Source organism: Budorcas taxicolor, chromosome 7 (genome assembly GCF_023091745.1).
Source record: "Budorcas taxicolor isolate Tak-1 chromosome 7, Takin1.1, whole genome shotgun sequence".
NCBI classification, from domain to species: Eukaryota; Metazoa; Chordata; class Mammalia; order Artiodactyla; family Bovidae; genus Budorcas; species Budorcas taxicolor.
In genome coordinates this window covers 12,161,376-12,177,784 of record NC_068916.1, presented here as the reverse complement: position 1 = coordinate 12,177,784, position 16,409 = coordinate 12,161,376, and the positions used below count along the sequence as shown (strand labels likewise).

The 16,409-nt window shown below is 46.1% G+C and overlaps 1 protein-coding gene across 1 annotated transcript; it reads left to right on the top strand.

The window, feature by feature from the left end:
* The first annotated feature begins 14,285 nt into the window (after window positions 1–14,285).
* Window positions 14,286–16,137, top strand: RLN3 (relaxin 3). Its single transcript, XM_052643229.1, has 2 exons — window positions 14,286–14,493; window positions 15,908–16,137. The coding sequence occupies exons 1-2, from the start codon at window positions 14,316–14,318 to the stop codon at window positions 16,135–16,137; spliced, it is 408 nt and encodes a 135-aa protein (XP_052499189.1). The 5' UTR covers window positions 14,286–14,315.
* Window positions 16,138–16,409: the final 272 nt, after the last annotated feature.

Sequence of the window (16,409 nt, the reverse complement as noted above, 5' to 3'; positions counted from 1 at the left end):
AGGGGAAGCCCTCTGGGATGGAGGAGGCAGAAATAAAACGAGTGAAAGCTTTGCGTGATGAAGGCATGACAGAGTTTAGGAAGAGGCAGAGATGGCTGAGAACTGGGTTCAGTGACATTTGTAGAGGCAGGGGCACAGTTGTCACACTGGGCCAAGTGGGAGGGGAGGAATGGAGACAGTGCCTACAGTTGAGATATATTTGGGTGAGGAAGTCAGATTCTAAACCTGCACTGTCTCACATGGTAGTTGCTAGTCCTGGGTGGCTATTTTTACAGGGGGGGGATGCCTTTTATTTCTTTTTTCCTGCTTAATTGCTCTGGCTAGGGCTTTCAGTGCTATATTGAATAAAAGCAGCAAGAGTGGGCCCCCTTGTCTTGCTCCTAATCTCAGAGGAAAAGTTTTCAGCGTTGAATATATTAGCTGTGGGTTTGTCACATATGGCCTTTGTTACATTAAGTGCGTTTCCTCTAAGTAACAGTTTGTTGAGAGGTTTTTTTTTCATCATGAAAGGATGTTGAAATTTGTCAGACGTTTTTTTCTGCGTCTATTGATCTCTTATTCCGGGTTTCAGTGTTTTAATCAAAGTTAGCAAGGTTTTGGGTGGGGGTGGGGTTACAAAAACAAAGTCAGCATTTTCTGTAGACCATCAAGGTTACAAGGTTCTTGATTTTTCATCATGATTGGAAGATTGTTTTGATGTGATTTTTGATATGACTTTTGCCCATCATTTTATTAATGTGGTATATCAAATTGATTAATTTGCAGATGTTGAACTTGCTTGCATCCTTAGACTAAATCCCACTTGATCATACTGTGTGATCCTTTTAATGTACTGTTGAGTTTGATCTGCTAATTTTTTTTTTTTTTTGACTGTGCCGCAGAGCATGTGGGATCTTAGTTCCCCAGGCAGGATCAAACCAAGCCACCTGCAGCAGTCTTAACCACAAAGTCCCTGATTTGCTAATATTTTGTTTACACTTCACATTTAGCTTCATCTGGGATATTGGCCTGTAATTTTCCAAGTAGCTATTAAAACTTAAAGAACTAAAATAAAATACAACGAAGAATTCTGTTCTCAGTCTCACTGGACACATTTTTTTTTGGCTGTGCTGGGTCTTCGTTGCTGTGCTGGGTCTTCGTTGCTGTGCTGGGCGTTCACTGGCTGCAGAGAGCGGGGGCTACTCTGTAGCTTTGCGAGGCTTCTTATTGCAGTGGCTTCTCTTGTAGAGCGTGCTGTATGGCATGTGGGCTTCAGTAGTTGTGACACGAAGGCTCAGGGGCTTAGTTGCCCGCAGCATGTGGGATCTTCCCAGACCCAGGGCTGAATCAGCGTCCCCTGCCTTGCAAGGCAGATTCTTAACCACTGGACCACCAGGGAAGCTCTCACTGGACACATTTAAAGCACTCAATAGCCAAATGTATTAATAACTAGTGGCTACTGTATTGGAAAACACATTCTTATCAGAGAAAGTTCAATTGGCCATCATTGCTCTAAAGTATCTCTAAAAAGACATTTCAGAGATTTGGGGAAATGTTGGTATTTGCTCTGGTGTTAGATGATACTGACAAATGGTCAAATATTTTGTTAGGTGTGAAAATGTCCTTATATAGGAAAACGTCCTTATTTTTCAGAACTTTGTGTTGTAGTATTTAGAGATGAAAAACAGTGGTAGTAAGATTGAAAAGAGATGATGTGGGGACTCACGTGGTGGTCCAGTGGCTAGGACTTTACATTCCCAATGCAGGGGGCCTGGGTTCAAACTCTGGTCAGGGAACTAGCTCCCACGTGCCATGAATAAGACCTGATGCAGCCAAATAAATAAATATTTTTTAAAAAGGAAAGAAAAAAGGGAGATAGTGTCTTTAAAGTATGTAAGACAAAACCAGACTGAACAGCAAATCCTCAATAATTGTTAGTGGTCAGTAACTTAAAAGTTTGGAGGAAGGACAAATTGGGAAAAAATATTTGGTACACATTTTGTAACCATATGGTAAGCTTCCTTAGTATGTAAAGAGCTCCTAGGGGAGTTCCCTGGAGAAGGAAATGGCAACCCACTCCAGTGTTCTTGCCTGGAGAATCCCAGGGACAGGGGAGCCTGGTGGGCTGCTGTCTATGGGGTCGCACAGAGTCGGACACGACTGACGCGACTTAGCAGCAGCAGCAGCGGGGGAGTTTCCAGGTGATCTAGTAGTTAGTGTCCAGTCCTGTCCCCAAGGCCACAGGTACAAGGCCTTGCACCAAGGCCGTAAAAACGGAGCCCAGAACCGAGGTCACCTTTGAAGCTGATTGAGCCCCTTTGTAACCATTGCCAAAAGCCCCCCGATATCACTAACAAGCTGCTATCAGTTAAGCAAAGATGCCCCCTGCAGTTAACACCCTATAGCACCCTGACCAGTCATCTAACACCACCCTTCCAGCAGGAATTCTCTTTGCCTTGAGTCTATTAACTCATGAAAGCTGTCAACTCTCCCTGGTCTGTCAGGAGGTTGGCCCCCTGTGCTCGCAGTGCCCACGTTTTCTCTGCTCTTTGTTCTTAATAAAAGCTCACTCCCTTCTGAAATGCTCTGTGTCTGGAAATTCTTTCCCAACCTGCTCTCGGACTGCCTCGACAGTTGGGATTCTGCGCCTTCACTGTCACGGCTCAGGTTCAGTCCCCGAGAAGGGTCTCAGATCCTGCAAGCCATGTGGAGCAGCCAAACAGACATTTTTAAATGAATAGCACAACAACAACAATTTATTTTTTTTTTATTTTTTTTTTTTTAACAACAACAATTTAAAAAAAACAAAAAGCCCTCCTATAAATCAGGAAAGAAAAGATCAGCAAAGAATAATGGGCAAGGAAGGTGGCCAGAATGGAAAAAGAAAACTATAAATAGCTCTTAACTACATGGGACTATGAAAATATGTTCTGCCTCGCTTGTGGTAAGGGAAATGCAAATTTTCTCTGTTCTGAGATAACATTCTTTGCTGGTCCTATTGGCAAACATCCAAGGTTTGATGATACTCTCTTGGTAAAGCTGAAGGGAAACAGGACTCTTACCTGTGTCTGGAGGGAGTACGAGTTAACCTAACCCTCAAAGGGGGAAATTTGGTAATATCTGTGAAAATTACAAATGCACATAGTCTTCGAGCCAGAAATCTCACTTTGTGGAATTTATCTACAGCTACACTCGCATGTGTGTGAAATGATGTTTGTGTAAGAGTCTTCACTGCAGTGTTAATCTAAGAACAAATGATGAAAATATGTTTGTCTCCAGCTGTGAAATTAACTATGGGGCGAGGAAGTGGCAGAATACTTTGTGGTTACAGAAAATGACGAGTGCATAAAGGCAGCTTTGGAAAGGAGAGATGGCCAGCATTTGTTGTTAAGTGTGTGGGGAGGTGGGGGAGGAAGAAGGTCTCGAAGAATATGTAAAACCTGCTACCTTCAACTGAAATTCTGACACATTCTACCACATGGATGAACCTTGAACTATTATGCTAAATGCAGGAAGCTACACACAAAAGGGCAAATATTGCTTGGTTTTAATTTGTAAAGTACCTAGAATAAGCAAATTCACAGAGACAAAAGGTAGAATGGTGGTGACCAGAAGCCGGGAGAGGGGCAGGGAATCGCTGTTTAATCCGGTACAGAGTGTCGGCTGGGGAAAGTTGAAAAGTCCTGGAGCTGGATGATGGTGAAAGTTACACCACAATGTAAATGTGCTTAATGTTGCTGAACTGTATACTTTAAAATGGCTAACATGGTAAATTTTTATGTTATATATATATATATATATATATAAAACCACAATAAAAAGAAACCTTTTAATGCTACCTTTAACATAAAAGCAGGTGTGTGGGAGGAGGGACTTCCCTGGTGATCCTGTGGCTAAGACTCTGTGTTTCCAATGCAAAGGGCCTGAGGAACTGGATTCCACATGCCTGCTGCAACTAAAGACCCCACTTTGCAACAAAGATCAAAGATTCTGAATGCATCTACTAAGACCTGGAGCAACCAAATAAATAAATAAAAGCAGGTGTGTGTGAGTGGGTGGGGGGATAAGGACTCACATTTGGATTTCTTTTTATGTGCCCAGAAATTCTAAAAAGATACTCAGGAAATCAAGAGCAGTAGTTACCTGTCAGGGAAGGGAGGGTAACTAAGACTTGAGAGGAAGATCCTGCAACATAACCTTACACTCTTTGTTGAAGCATGAGAATGTGTTAACTGTTCAAAAATAAAATTAGTTTACAAATCTGGAGAATGGATCTATTTAGGATTGGTAAGATTTTATTTTATTTATTTTTTTAAAAGTCTTTATTGAATTTGTTACAATGTTTTGTTTTTTTTTTTTAATTTTTTTGGCCACGATGCACGTGGGGTCTTAGCTCCCTGTTGTTGTTCAGTGACTCAGTCGTGTTCGACTCTGCGACGCCTGGACAGCAGCACAGCAGGCTTCCCTGTCCTTCACTATCTCCCCGATCAGGTATCCACTGCTTTGGAAGGCTAAATCTTATCCACTGGACCACCAGGGAACTCCCTGTTTTACTTTATTAATTTATTTTTTACTTTACATCCTCATGGCATGTGAGATCTTAGTATTCTGACCAGGGATTGAACCCTTGACCCCTGCATTGGAGGTGTGGAGTCTTAGCCACCAGACCACTAGGATTGGAAAGGATTTGAGTGCATTTTTATGCTGACCATGATAATGATGATGATGATAACAATAATGATATTGGTGTGTGCATGCCCAGTCTCTCAGTTGTGTCCGACTCTTTTGCGACCCCACACACCATAGCCCACCAGCCTCCTCTGTCCTTGGGATTTCCCAGGCAAGAATCCTGGAGCGGGTTGCCCTTTCCTCCTCCAGGGGATCTTCCCAACCCAGGGATCAAACCCGCATCTCCTGGGTCTCCCACACTGCAGGCAGATTCTTGCCTGGTGAGCCACCAGGGAAGCCTACAGTGAGATATGAGCAGATTACCTTTTGAAATTCTTCTGTAATTTCCTGTGGCTGCTGTAACCGTTCATCATAACCAGATGCCTCCAACAATGCAGATTTATTCCCTCACAGCTCTGGAGGCCAGAAGTTCAAAATCAGCAAGGTGTCAGCAGAGCCGTGGCTCTCTCCAAAGCCTCTTTTGTTTGCCGTTTTAGTCACTGAGTTGTGTCTGACTCTTTCAGGGATTTCGCAGGCAGGAATACTGGAGTGGGTTGCCATGTCCTTCTCCAGGGGATCTTCCCAGCTCACGGGTCGAACCTGGGTGTCCTGCACTGGCAGGTGAGTTCCTTACCGATAAGCCATCAGGGGGGCCCAAAGGGCCTAGGGAGGATCTTTCCTTGTCTCTTCCAGCTTCTGTGCCTCCTGGCATGACTTGGGCCTCTGTTGACTACATCACTCCAATCTCTGCCTCTAGCTCCACTTGGCCTAATCTCTTCTGTCTGTGTCGGATTTAGGGCCCACCCAGATGATCCAGGATGATGTCATTTCAAAGTCCTTTACAAGGTAAAGACCCTTTTTTTCCTGGGACTTCCCCCGGGGGCTAAGACTCCGAGTTCCCGATGCAGGGAGCACCGGTTCCATCCCTGATCAGGAAACCAGGTTCCACAAGCCACAGCTAAGAGTTCAAATGCTGCAGCTGAAGATCCTGAGTGCTGCAAGAAGACTGAAGGTCTTGTGTAATGCGACTGGGCTTCCCAGGTGGCGATAGTGGTAAAGAACCCGCCTGCCAATTCAGGAGACATAAAACTGTCACAAACCTAGACAGCGTGTTAAAAAGCAGAGACATCACTTTGCCAACAAAGGTCGGTGTAGTCAAAGCTATGATTTTTCCAGTAGTCATGTATGGATGTGAGAGTTGGACCATAAAGAAGGCTGAGTGCCAAAAAATTGATGCTTTCAAACTGTGGTGTTGAAGAGGAGATCAAACCAGTCAATCCTAAAGGAAATCAGTTCTAAATATTCATTGGAAGGACTGATGCTGAAACTGAAGCTCCAATACTTTGGCTACCTGATGGAAGGACCTGACTCATGGGTAAAGACCCTGGTGCTTGCGAAGATCGAAGGCAAGAAGAGAAAGGGGCAGCAAAGGATGAGTTGGTTGGATGGCATCACCGACTCAATGGACAGGAGTTTGAACAAATTCTGGGAGATAGTGAAGGACTGAGAAGCCTGGTGTGCTGCAATTCATGGTGTCACAGAGTTAGACAACAACAACAAAGTTAGACCGATTGAACAACAACAACAAAGAGGCAAGTGTTCGATCCCTGGGTCAGGAAGATCCCCTGGAGGAGGGCATGGCAACCCATTCCAGTGTTCTTGCCTGGAAAATTCTATGGACAGAGAAGCCTGGCATGCTACGACTGACTTAGCATGCATGCACATACGGCAACCTGGCACAGCCAAATAAATAATACTTTTTAAAAAACCCCCTTTTACCCAAATAAGATCACGTTACAAGTCCTGGGGGTTAGGGCGTGGATATATCTTTCTGCAGTTCAGCATTCAACCTGCTTCCCTTACTGGTTGCTATGCCCGGTGGTAAGCATTTACATCACTTCACCACAGCCCCATAAGGTAACACATGCTAATTATCTCCATCTTCCCAGTGAACTCAGAGAGGCGCCGTACCTTGCTCTCGGGAAGTGGGATCTGAACCCAGCTCTGTTGGGCTCAAAACTCTGATTCTGTGTGAGGCACAGAAAGAGGCTTCTGGTCTTGGGACAGTCCATTAAAGGCAAACAGTCAGAGAGCAAATATTTTCTGGTGTGTTTGTTCATCAGCAACCCCTGGGCCAAGATCAGGGATATGTAGAAAAGGGCAGAAGGGTGTGGCCCTGGAGAGTAGCCGGGAACAGAAGGGGCAGAGGAGGGGTGAGGATTATTCATCAGGCCTTTGGAAGGAGTACAGTCAGCTCTGACTCCTGCCTTCTGGAGTGTTGCCCTTGGCTTTGGGGGCAACTGAGGCCAGGAGTTTGTCATGAAAAAAGGACAAAGGAACAAAGTTAGAATCCAAAGAGGATGTGTCAAGTAGAAATAACATTTAATTAAGCAGCACTTACTGCGTGCCACAGAGTTTTACGAGAATTTGACGCACTCATTGGATCTTCCTCGTTTTGCCGATGAGGAAACTGAGGCCCAGAAAGGTTAAGTGACTTGTCAAAGTAGGACCTAGGACTTGTCACACAGCAGGACCTAGGCAGAGATGGGATTCAAACTCAGCTCTGCCCGTCACCAGAGCCCCTATGGATGATTTTTTTTTAAATAGAGGTGAAATTAAAAATAAATCAATTGAGGTGAAACTGCCATAATATAAAATTAACAGTGTTAAAGGGAACAATTCAGTGGTATTTAGTAGAATCCTAATGTTGTGAAACAATCACCTCTGTCTAGTTCCAAAATGGTTTCATCATCCTAAGATATACCTGGTAACAATCACTCTCGATTCCTGCCTCCTCCCAACCCTTGGCAACCACAGTCTGCCTTCTGCCTCTGTGGGTGTGCCTCTTCTGGACATTTTCTATCCACGGGGTCATACATGATGCGACCTCTGATATCTGTCTTCTTTCGCTCAGCGTTACGTTCTCAAGGTTCATCCACACCGTGGTGTGGGTCATTGCTTCCTTCCTTTTTATGACTGTGTGATATTCCATTGTTTGGGATGGACCACAGTTTGTTTATCCATTAATCTCTTGATTGGAATCTGGGTTGTTTTCACTCTGGCTGTTGTGACCAGTGAGACTCTGAACATGTGTGTACATGTAACACTAAAATGGTCAATGTGGAAACTTCCCTAGTGGTCCGGTGGCTAAGACTCCATGCTCCCACTTCAGGGGGCCCCGGTTCAATCCCTGGTCGGGGAAGTAGACACCACGTGTGGCGACTAAAGATCCCAGATGCCGCGACAAAGATCAAAGATCTCGAATGGTCCAACTAAGACTCAGTGCAGCCAAATAAGTATTTTTTGCGAAAGGTGGTCCATTTTATGTCATAGGAATTGTACCTCAGTGCTTATTTATTTTTGGCTCTGCTGGGTCCTCACTGCTGTGCGGGCTTTGTCCAGCTGTGACGAGCGGGGGCTACTTTCTAGATTCTGTGGGTGGGCTTCTCTCACTGCGGGCTCTAGGGCGTGTGGGCTTCAGTAGTTTAGCTCCCGGGCTCTAGGGCACAGGCTCAGTAGCTGTGGCCCACGGATTTAGTTGTCCCATGGCATGTGCAATCTTCCAGGACCAGAGTTTATATCTGTGGCCCCTGCACTGGCAGGTGAATTCTTAACCACTAGACCACCTAGGAAGTCCAATATTTCTCTTGTTTTTAAGTAATGATATCAGCTGAGAGGGCCCAGAAGCAGCAACGTCAACCTCTACTCCCAGTAACCACAAGCAGACTCAACATCCTGATCTTGACTTCTCAATCTTGCCACCACTCTCCAGTAAAGGAAACCCAGGAAAGGAATTCCCAAATCTTTGGGAAAACGGCTGATTCTAGGACTGCGGCAGGGAAAATGTAAGATGAGCCTGGAACATCGTGTGATGCCAGAAAGTAAGGAAGTACTCAAAAAGAAATATGGAATCATGTCCAAAGAGCAGGGCCTGAGAGAAAATGCTCAGAGCAGGGGCCAACTGAAAGAGCTCCCCATGGCCAAAGCTGGAACAATTTGGGTGGAGAAATAAACAATAGTAGTATTTGATTTTCACCCAAAGAATAAAAAAACTCTTCATGAGTCCATATTGGTATAAATAAATGATGGCGCAAGTAAATAAATGGAAATGAATCAGCTCTTCCTTACAGAAGAATTCCAAAGAATAAATAATAACAAATGCAGAAGGAGAGAGGTAAATGGAAACTTACGAGTAAACAGATAGCACAGTAATAATTTCTGCACACACCATCCACCAACGAAGGCTAAACTCAGTGGATGGAATGGGAAGCAGGATCTATGCATCGCCCCAAAGCGTGTCACTCAAAGTATTTCTTGGCTAGTATGGTTTTGACATTGTAGATGTTCAGTCACTAAGTCGTGTCCGACTCCTTGTGACCCCACGGACTGCAGCACGCCAGGCTCTGCTGTCCATCATCTCCCAAAGTTTGCTTGAATTCATGTCCACTGAGTCAGTGATGCTGTCTAACCACCTCATCCTCTGTTTAACATACGTCCACAAATTTTACCCTACTCCTCCTCCAGATAGCGGAACTTAACTCCCTCACTCTGGGTGAAGACTGGGAATGTTCTGCTTCTGGACCTAAGTAATGGATGCAGAAGTGTGTTCTGTTTGTGAAAATCCTTCTGATATCCACTGATGGTCTGGGCACTTTTCTGTATGCATATCACTCTTTGATAGAAAGTGCAACTTGGTGGAATGGAGGGGAAAAAAAGGAAAAAAAAAAAGAAACAGATTCAGTTTTGATTCAAAGATTCAGTTATCTTTTTCAGAGATGCCCTGTTGGTGTAAAAACTAATGAAAACCAGGACTTCCCTGTGGTCCAGCAGTTAAAAATCCTCCTGCCTATGTAGGGGACACAGGTTAGATCCCTCGTCCTGGAAGATTCTATATGCTGAGGGGCAACTCTAGAACTACTGAGCTGTTGTTCCGCAACAAGAAAAGCTACCACGATGAGAAGCCGTGCACCGCAAGTAGAGAGTAGCCCCGACTTGCTGCAACTAGAGAAAGCCCAAGAGCAGCAACGAAGACTCAGCACAGCCAAAAATAAAATAAAAAATAAACTAATGAAAAGCAGGGAATTCCCTGGCAGGCCAGTGGTTAGTACTCACTGCCAAGGGTCTGGGTTCAGTCCCTGGTTGGGGATTGAAGAGTCCAGAAGCCAGCAGCCAGGGGAAAAACCAAGCAAATGAAAGGCAGAGAAATGATGACAGCTGAAGTCAAGATGATGGTTACCTGGGCTTGGAAGAAGGACTTGTGATGGGGGGGGGTGGGGCGGGGGATATCAGTGGAGCCGGCACCATCCTCCTAATCTGGGTAATGATGACACGAGTGTTAAAAAATCATGACTTAATATATCCACTTATTTGGTTGTGCAAGGTCTTAGTCACAGCATGCGGAATCTTTCAGTTTCAGCATGCGACTTCTTAGTTGCAACAGCTGGGATCTCTTTCCCTGACCAGGGATCGAACCCAGGCCCTCTGCATCCGGAGGCTGGAGTTCTAGCCACTGGACCACCAGGAAAGTCTTTGAATCATTATTATTTTTTTAATTGCACAAATTGAGATTTTCTTTTTCATATTTCGGTGCTGTCCTAGAGCCGGTTTATACTGACTCATGAGAACTGATTAATAACTTTTCAGGAAATTGGCTATATCACACTAACATCATGTTGGTAGCTTGAAATTGGCCAGAAACCTGTAACTGCTACAAATCAGTACCTTTTTATTTCTGGAGAGGCCCTTGAGTTGTTTTTTCCTTCTTTTTTTTGCCTTGTTATTTTTTCATATTTTTAAAAATTGAACAATAGTTGATGTACAGCGTTGTGTTAGTTTCAGGGGTACATTCATATATACACATGTGCATATACATATGTGTGCTGTGCTTAGTCGCTCAGTCGTGTCCGACCCTTTGCGACCCCTTGGACTGTAGCCTGCCAGGCTCCTCTGTCCATGGGGATTCTCCAGGCAAGAACACTGGAGTGGGTTGCCATGCTCTCCTCCAGGGAATCTTCCTGACCCAGGATCGAACCCAGATCTCTGGCACTGGAAGCGGATTCTTTACCATCTAAGCCACGAGGGAAGCCCATATATAATATACATTCTTTTTCAGATTCTTTTCCCTTGTAGGTTATTACAAAATATTGAGCATTGTTCCCTATATGTAGTAGGTCCTTGTTGGTTATCTATTTTATGTACAATAGTGTATATATGTTCCCCTGGAGGAGGGCATGGCAACCCTCTCCAGTATTCCTGCCTAGAGAATCCCATGGACCGAGGAGCCTGGCGGGCCACAGTCCATGGGGTCGCAAAGAGTCGGACATGACTGAAGTGATTTAGCACGCATGCATTCAGGCTGTATATATTAACCCCAACCTCCCAATTTATCTCTCCCCTACTCCTTGGATGACCGTAAGTTTGTCTTCTATTTATGTGTGTCTATTTCCATTTTGTAAGTAAGTTCCTTTGTATCTGGAGAGCCCACTGCTAAGCATTGCCCCGCACAAGACAGTTCGTCTCTGAATGGAGTGGGTAGCCTTTCCCTTCTCCAGGGTATCTTCCTGACCCATGGTTCAAATCTGGGTCTCCTGCGTTGCAGGCAGATTCTTTACCATCTGAGCCACCAGGGAAGCCCATGTATGATATTAGTTAAACATATAAAAATTATTTTTAAAATTATGGTAACCTACACATAACATGACATGTATCATAGTAACCATTTTAAGTGTCCAGTTCAATGAACAGTTCATTCACATGGCGGTGTAACCATCACTGCCATCTATCTTCAGAACTCTTCATCCTGTGAAACTGAAACTCTGTCCCCATTATTTTTAAAAAATTCTTTACAAATTTTCCCTGGAGGGAGAGAGAAACTAGGAGGTTGGGACTGACATAAACACACCACCCTAAATAAAAGAGATAACTAGTAAGGACCTGCTGTATGGCACAGGGAACTCTGCTCAATGCTCTGTCGTGACCTGTATGATGAAAGAATCCAAAACAAGCAGTGGATATATACATATATATGTATATCTGATGCACTTTGCTATACACCTGAAACTAACGCAACATTGTAAATCAACTATACTCCAATAAAGACTTTTTAAAAACTTTTTTTTCCCCTTTGGAGAGCATGGGCTCTGGAGCCAGAGGCTCTGTTTAAACTTCAATCTCCACTTTCACCTACTAGCTAACCTTGGACACCTTACGTCACTGTTGTTTCCGTAACGTAGAGACAATCTTAGTCCTGATCTCATAGTCCAGTGATTATCTAAAGTGTGGTTTCTGGAGACTTCCCTGGTGGTCCAGGGGATACAACTCCACACGCGCAAGGCAGGGGTCCCAGGTTCAATCCCTGGTCAGGGAACTAGATCCCATATTCACAACTAAGAGTTCAGAGGCCACAACTATTAGTAAAAAAATCCTGCATGCTGCAGCTAAGACCCAGGGCAGCCAAATAAATAAACTTTTTTAAAAAGTGTGCTTTCTGGACCAGCAGCATCTGCACGGCCCAGAAACGTGTTGCCAATGCAGATTCTCAACGGGGTTTCCCCAGTGGCTCAGTGGTGAAGAACCCACCTGCCAACGCAGGACAGGCAGGACATGTGAGTTCGATTCCTTGGTTTGCGAAGATCCCCTGGAGGAGGAGATGGCAACCCACTCTGAAGGAAAGCTACACGGCTCAAAATAGCCTGGAGTTAAAACTTCCCTCCAGGTCCTCCCCACCATTCTATACAGAATAAAGAGCATTCTCCCCCCAAAGAAAGGAATGGACATTAATATTGATTACGTTCAGCTCCCAGCTGATCCCAGTCTCCGGCCCGTCTCAGGAATTCCTTACCCCAGTTGCTGAAAGCTAACTAATCAAAAATAATCATGAGGAAAAACAGACCCCCTCAGAACGATGCATCTCCGCATATATATGTTTCCTATATATACCTACTCTCTTCTCCACTAAGTACAGCAGCCCACTAATCTGACTGCTGCCCCTTCTCGCCTCAATAAGGTGATCTGTTCCTGTAGAGTGCCGGTCTTGTTTGTTTTATTTTTTTCTCGAATCTCGTCTTCTCTAACTCCCTTTCCTTACACACTCCAGTATTCTTGCCTGGAGAATCCCATGGACAGAGAAACCTGGCCGGCTGCAGTCCATGGGGTCGCAAAAGGGTCAGACGCAACTGAGCACGCACACACACACAGATTCTCAGATGCTCTGCAAATGGTGCCCAGCGATCTGTATTTTCACAAGCCCTCCAGATTCTGAGGCTGGCTCAGATTTCGAGAACCATTATCATAGGTTATGGAGAGGATTAAATTAATTAAACAATATCTGAAATATTTAGAGCAGTGCCTGGCCCCATACCCACACAGTGTAAGCGCTCACTATTGTTATTACAGAAGAGGCCCAGGACCCTAGCAGTAGGGGGGTAATGAGGGGCTGGTCGTGCCCTCCCTCCTGGTCTGGTGGGGGTCTGGTTCCTGCTGATAGCTTAACGGTGAACGGTGTCAGATTCATGATCTCCGAAGATTTAGTTTCGGGACCAGGTACCAGCTTTGTCACTGGGAGCTGTTGCATAGCAGAGTTTTATTAAAGTGAAAAAGAGACAGAGAAAGCTTCTGACATAGACATCAGAAGGGGGACAGAGACTGCCCCACTCGCTAGTCTTAGCAAGGGAGCTATATGCTTTTCAGTTGGTTATTAACAATAAATCAAAAGAATGTCTCAAGGTTGTAAAGGTCTTACCAGACCCACTCCCACAATATACATTTTATAAAATGATAGGATTAGTCAGAAGGTTCTCAAGAAGGAGAAACATGTCCTCAAGCAGGATACATTGTTGTTATATAGTCATTGGTACAGAATTAGAGGAAAAACATATCCTTGAGCAAGATGAGTTGTTTTGTTGTGCAATCTTCGGCTCAGGAAATGGCAACCCACTCCAGTGTTCTTGCCTGGAGAATCCTGTGGACAGAGGAGCCTGGTGGGCTGCTGTCCATGGCATCGCACAGAGTCAAACACGACTGAAGCGACTTAGCATGCATGCATGCATGCATTGGAGAAGGAAATGGCAACCCACTCCAGTATTCTTGCCTGGAGAATCCCAGGGACAGAGGAGCCTGGTGGGCTGCCTTCTATGGGGTCGCACAGAGTCAGACACAACTGAAGCGGCAGTTCAGTTCACAACTTAGCAGCAGCAGCAGCAGCAGCAGCAGCTCAGGGCTTAAAGAAAAAAATGTTTGTCTTTTTCTCCTCCTTGAGAACTCCAGACCCCTATCTCACCTTTAAAAACTCAAGACCCCTTTCTCCTCCTTGAGGACCCCGGACTTCTTATCAACCTACCTAAGAATTGATTCCCTCACTGGTCTCTGCTGAGCGGAGGCCTTCTCACCTCTCTCTGTTGAAGATGACGGCCGATGATGACAGCTGGGCCACGTCACCCTATTCCTTCTAAAGGTTATCGCTTGGTCCAGAAAACAGGAAAGGTCAGGATTGGGGGGGGCATGCCCGCCTCCCCTCTGCTGATGGAGATAAAGGAGGTCATTCAGGTCCTACAGGACAGGCGGGGGAAGCTAAGATGTATAAATGAGGGGCCAGGAGGTGGTAGAAGTACCAATCACCAGGAAGCTGCCTTGGCGTGCCCACTCTCGCCTCTCAGGCAGCCCAGTCCAGCATGGTCAGACATCTGGTCCTGCTGTTGCTGGCCCTGGGGGTGCTGGCCGGGGAGCTGTTGCCGAGGACCGAGGCCCGGGCAACACCCTACGGAGTGAAACTTTGCGGCCGTGAATTCATCCGAGCGGTCATCTTCACCTGTGGGGGCTCCCGGTGGAGACGTGCCCGCGACGCTGTGGGTAAGGCTGGGGAGGTAGTGTGTGTGGCCACGGGATTGATGGGACATGAGGTGGGTCCCAGAAACCAGAGACGGAGGTGAGATGAGGGGCTGGGACAGGAAGATCCCTCCTTCACCACATGCAGCCGGGGAGATGGGCCAGGCCCTTGAAGCTGTGCCAAGGCTGAGGGAGCTGGTTGGCAGAGCTGCAGAGCTGAGATGGGGTGGGGTGGGTGGCAAGCCATTTGAACCAGCTAGAAGGCTGGGACACTTACTACGTGTGAGCCCTGTGTTACGCAAGGCTGTTGTTTGCCCAACCCTGGTCAGTACCATTCAGAAGCAAAAACTAAAGTGCTTTCCAAGCCTCAGGGAAGGGAGTTAAAGGAGTGTGGTGAGGACAAGGCTAGATTTACCACCTAATAGGTGACCCTCCGTATATGGGGTTGCACAGTCGGACACGACTGAAGCAACTTAGCAGCAGCAGCAGCAGGTGACCCTCTACCAAGTTGCTTTTCTTCTCTGATCAGCTTTATCTACAAATAGGAGGCACAGCTCCTGTATCTTGCACATTTGTTAGGTGGCAAAATTGAGTCTAAACTGATTAGGACAAAACTGAGTGCTTACCGTATATCAGATGCTATTTTAAGTTTGTTTTTTTTTTTAATGCATATTAGTTAAGTCATCTACTCTGTATAAAACTCTACAAGGTAGAAGCTTTTAAAAAATTTTTGATGTAGACCATTTTTAAAGTCTTTATTGAATTTGTTACAATACGGCTTCTGTTTCAAGAAGCATGTGGGATCTTAGCTTTCCAACCAGGGATCAAACCTGCATTCCCTGCATTGGAAGGCAAAGTCTTAACCACTGGACTGCCAGGGAAGTCCCAGGAGTTATTATTACCCCCACTTTGCAGGCAAGGAAACTGCAGCTCAAGGATGGTAACTGGACTAGGGCTCAGTCAGTTCAGCTCCCAGACACGTGTTTTTCACCGTCAGGTCCTCAATAACTAAGTAGGAGGGGAAAGCTGGGCTTCCCAGGTGGCGCTAGTGGTACCCAAACTTGCCTGACAAGATGTGGGTTCCATCCCTGGGTCATGAATGTCCTCTGGAGGAGGGCATGGTAACCCACTCCAGTATTCTTGCTTGGGGAATTCCATGGACTGAGGAGCCTGGTGGGCTATGGTCTATAAGGTTGAAAAGAGTCGGACACAACTGAAATGACTTAGCACGCGGGGCAAAACCTATGACGGAAGAGGAAAGTCAAGCTCAGTGGGGTTAAGCTGCTCATCAAAGAAGGAACCCACGTCTGAGCAGAATCAAAGTCTATACTCACGAGGCTTATTCACACTCAAGAACAGAGAAGTAGCTGGGCCAGCCCAGAGCTGGGACTCTGGGTGTGACACAGTCCCAGGCACTAACTCTTCTCATCTTTTGCAGAAGATGCCTTCCCAGAGGTGGACACTGACTCAGAGAGTGAGCTGGATGAGGCAGTGGCCTCCAGCGAGTGGCTGGCCCTGACCAAGTCCCCTCAGGCCTTCTACGGGGCCGGACAGGGCTGGCAGGGAACCCCAGGGTCTCTGCGGGGCAGACGTGACGTCCTGACTGGCCTATCAAGCAACTGCTGCAAGCGGGGGTGCAGCAAGAGCGAAATTGGCAGACTCTGCTAGAAGCAGAACTGGGTGGCAGGGGGCCACCAGGGTGAATGCCCCAGCCCTGCCATCCACCTGACCGGCGTCCGGCTAGGCACTTGTTTCTGGTCCCTCACGCATTCATTCATCAGCAATTCACAGAGGTCCGGCACTGTGGGCTCAGAGTCCCCCCACCCAACCCCGATCTTTGAGCAGTCCATCCCACCCCTGAGCAAGCTATGCCGCAATCTGGCCAGATGGGGACCCTCACGTCTGAGCAGCCCATACGATGCCTTTCCTGGCCTGTTCTG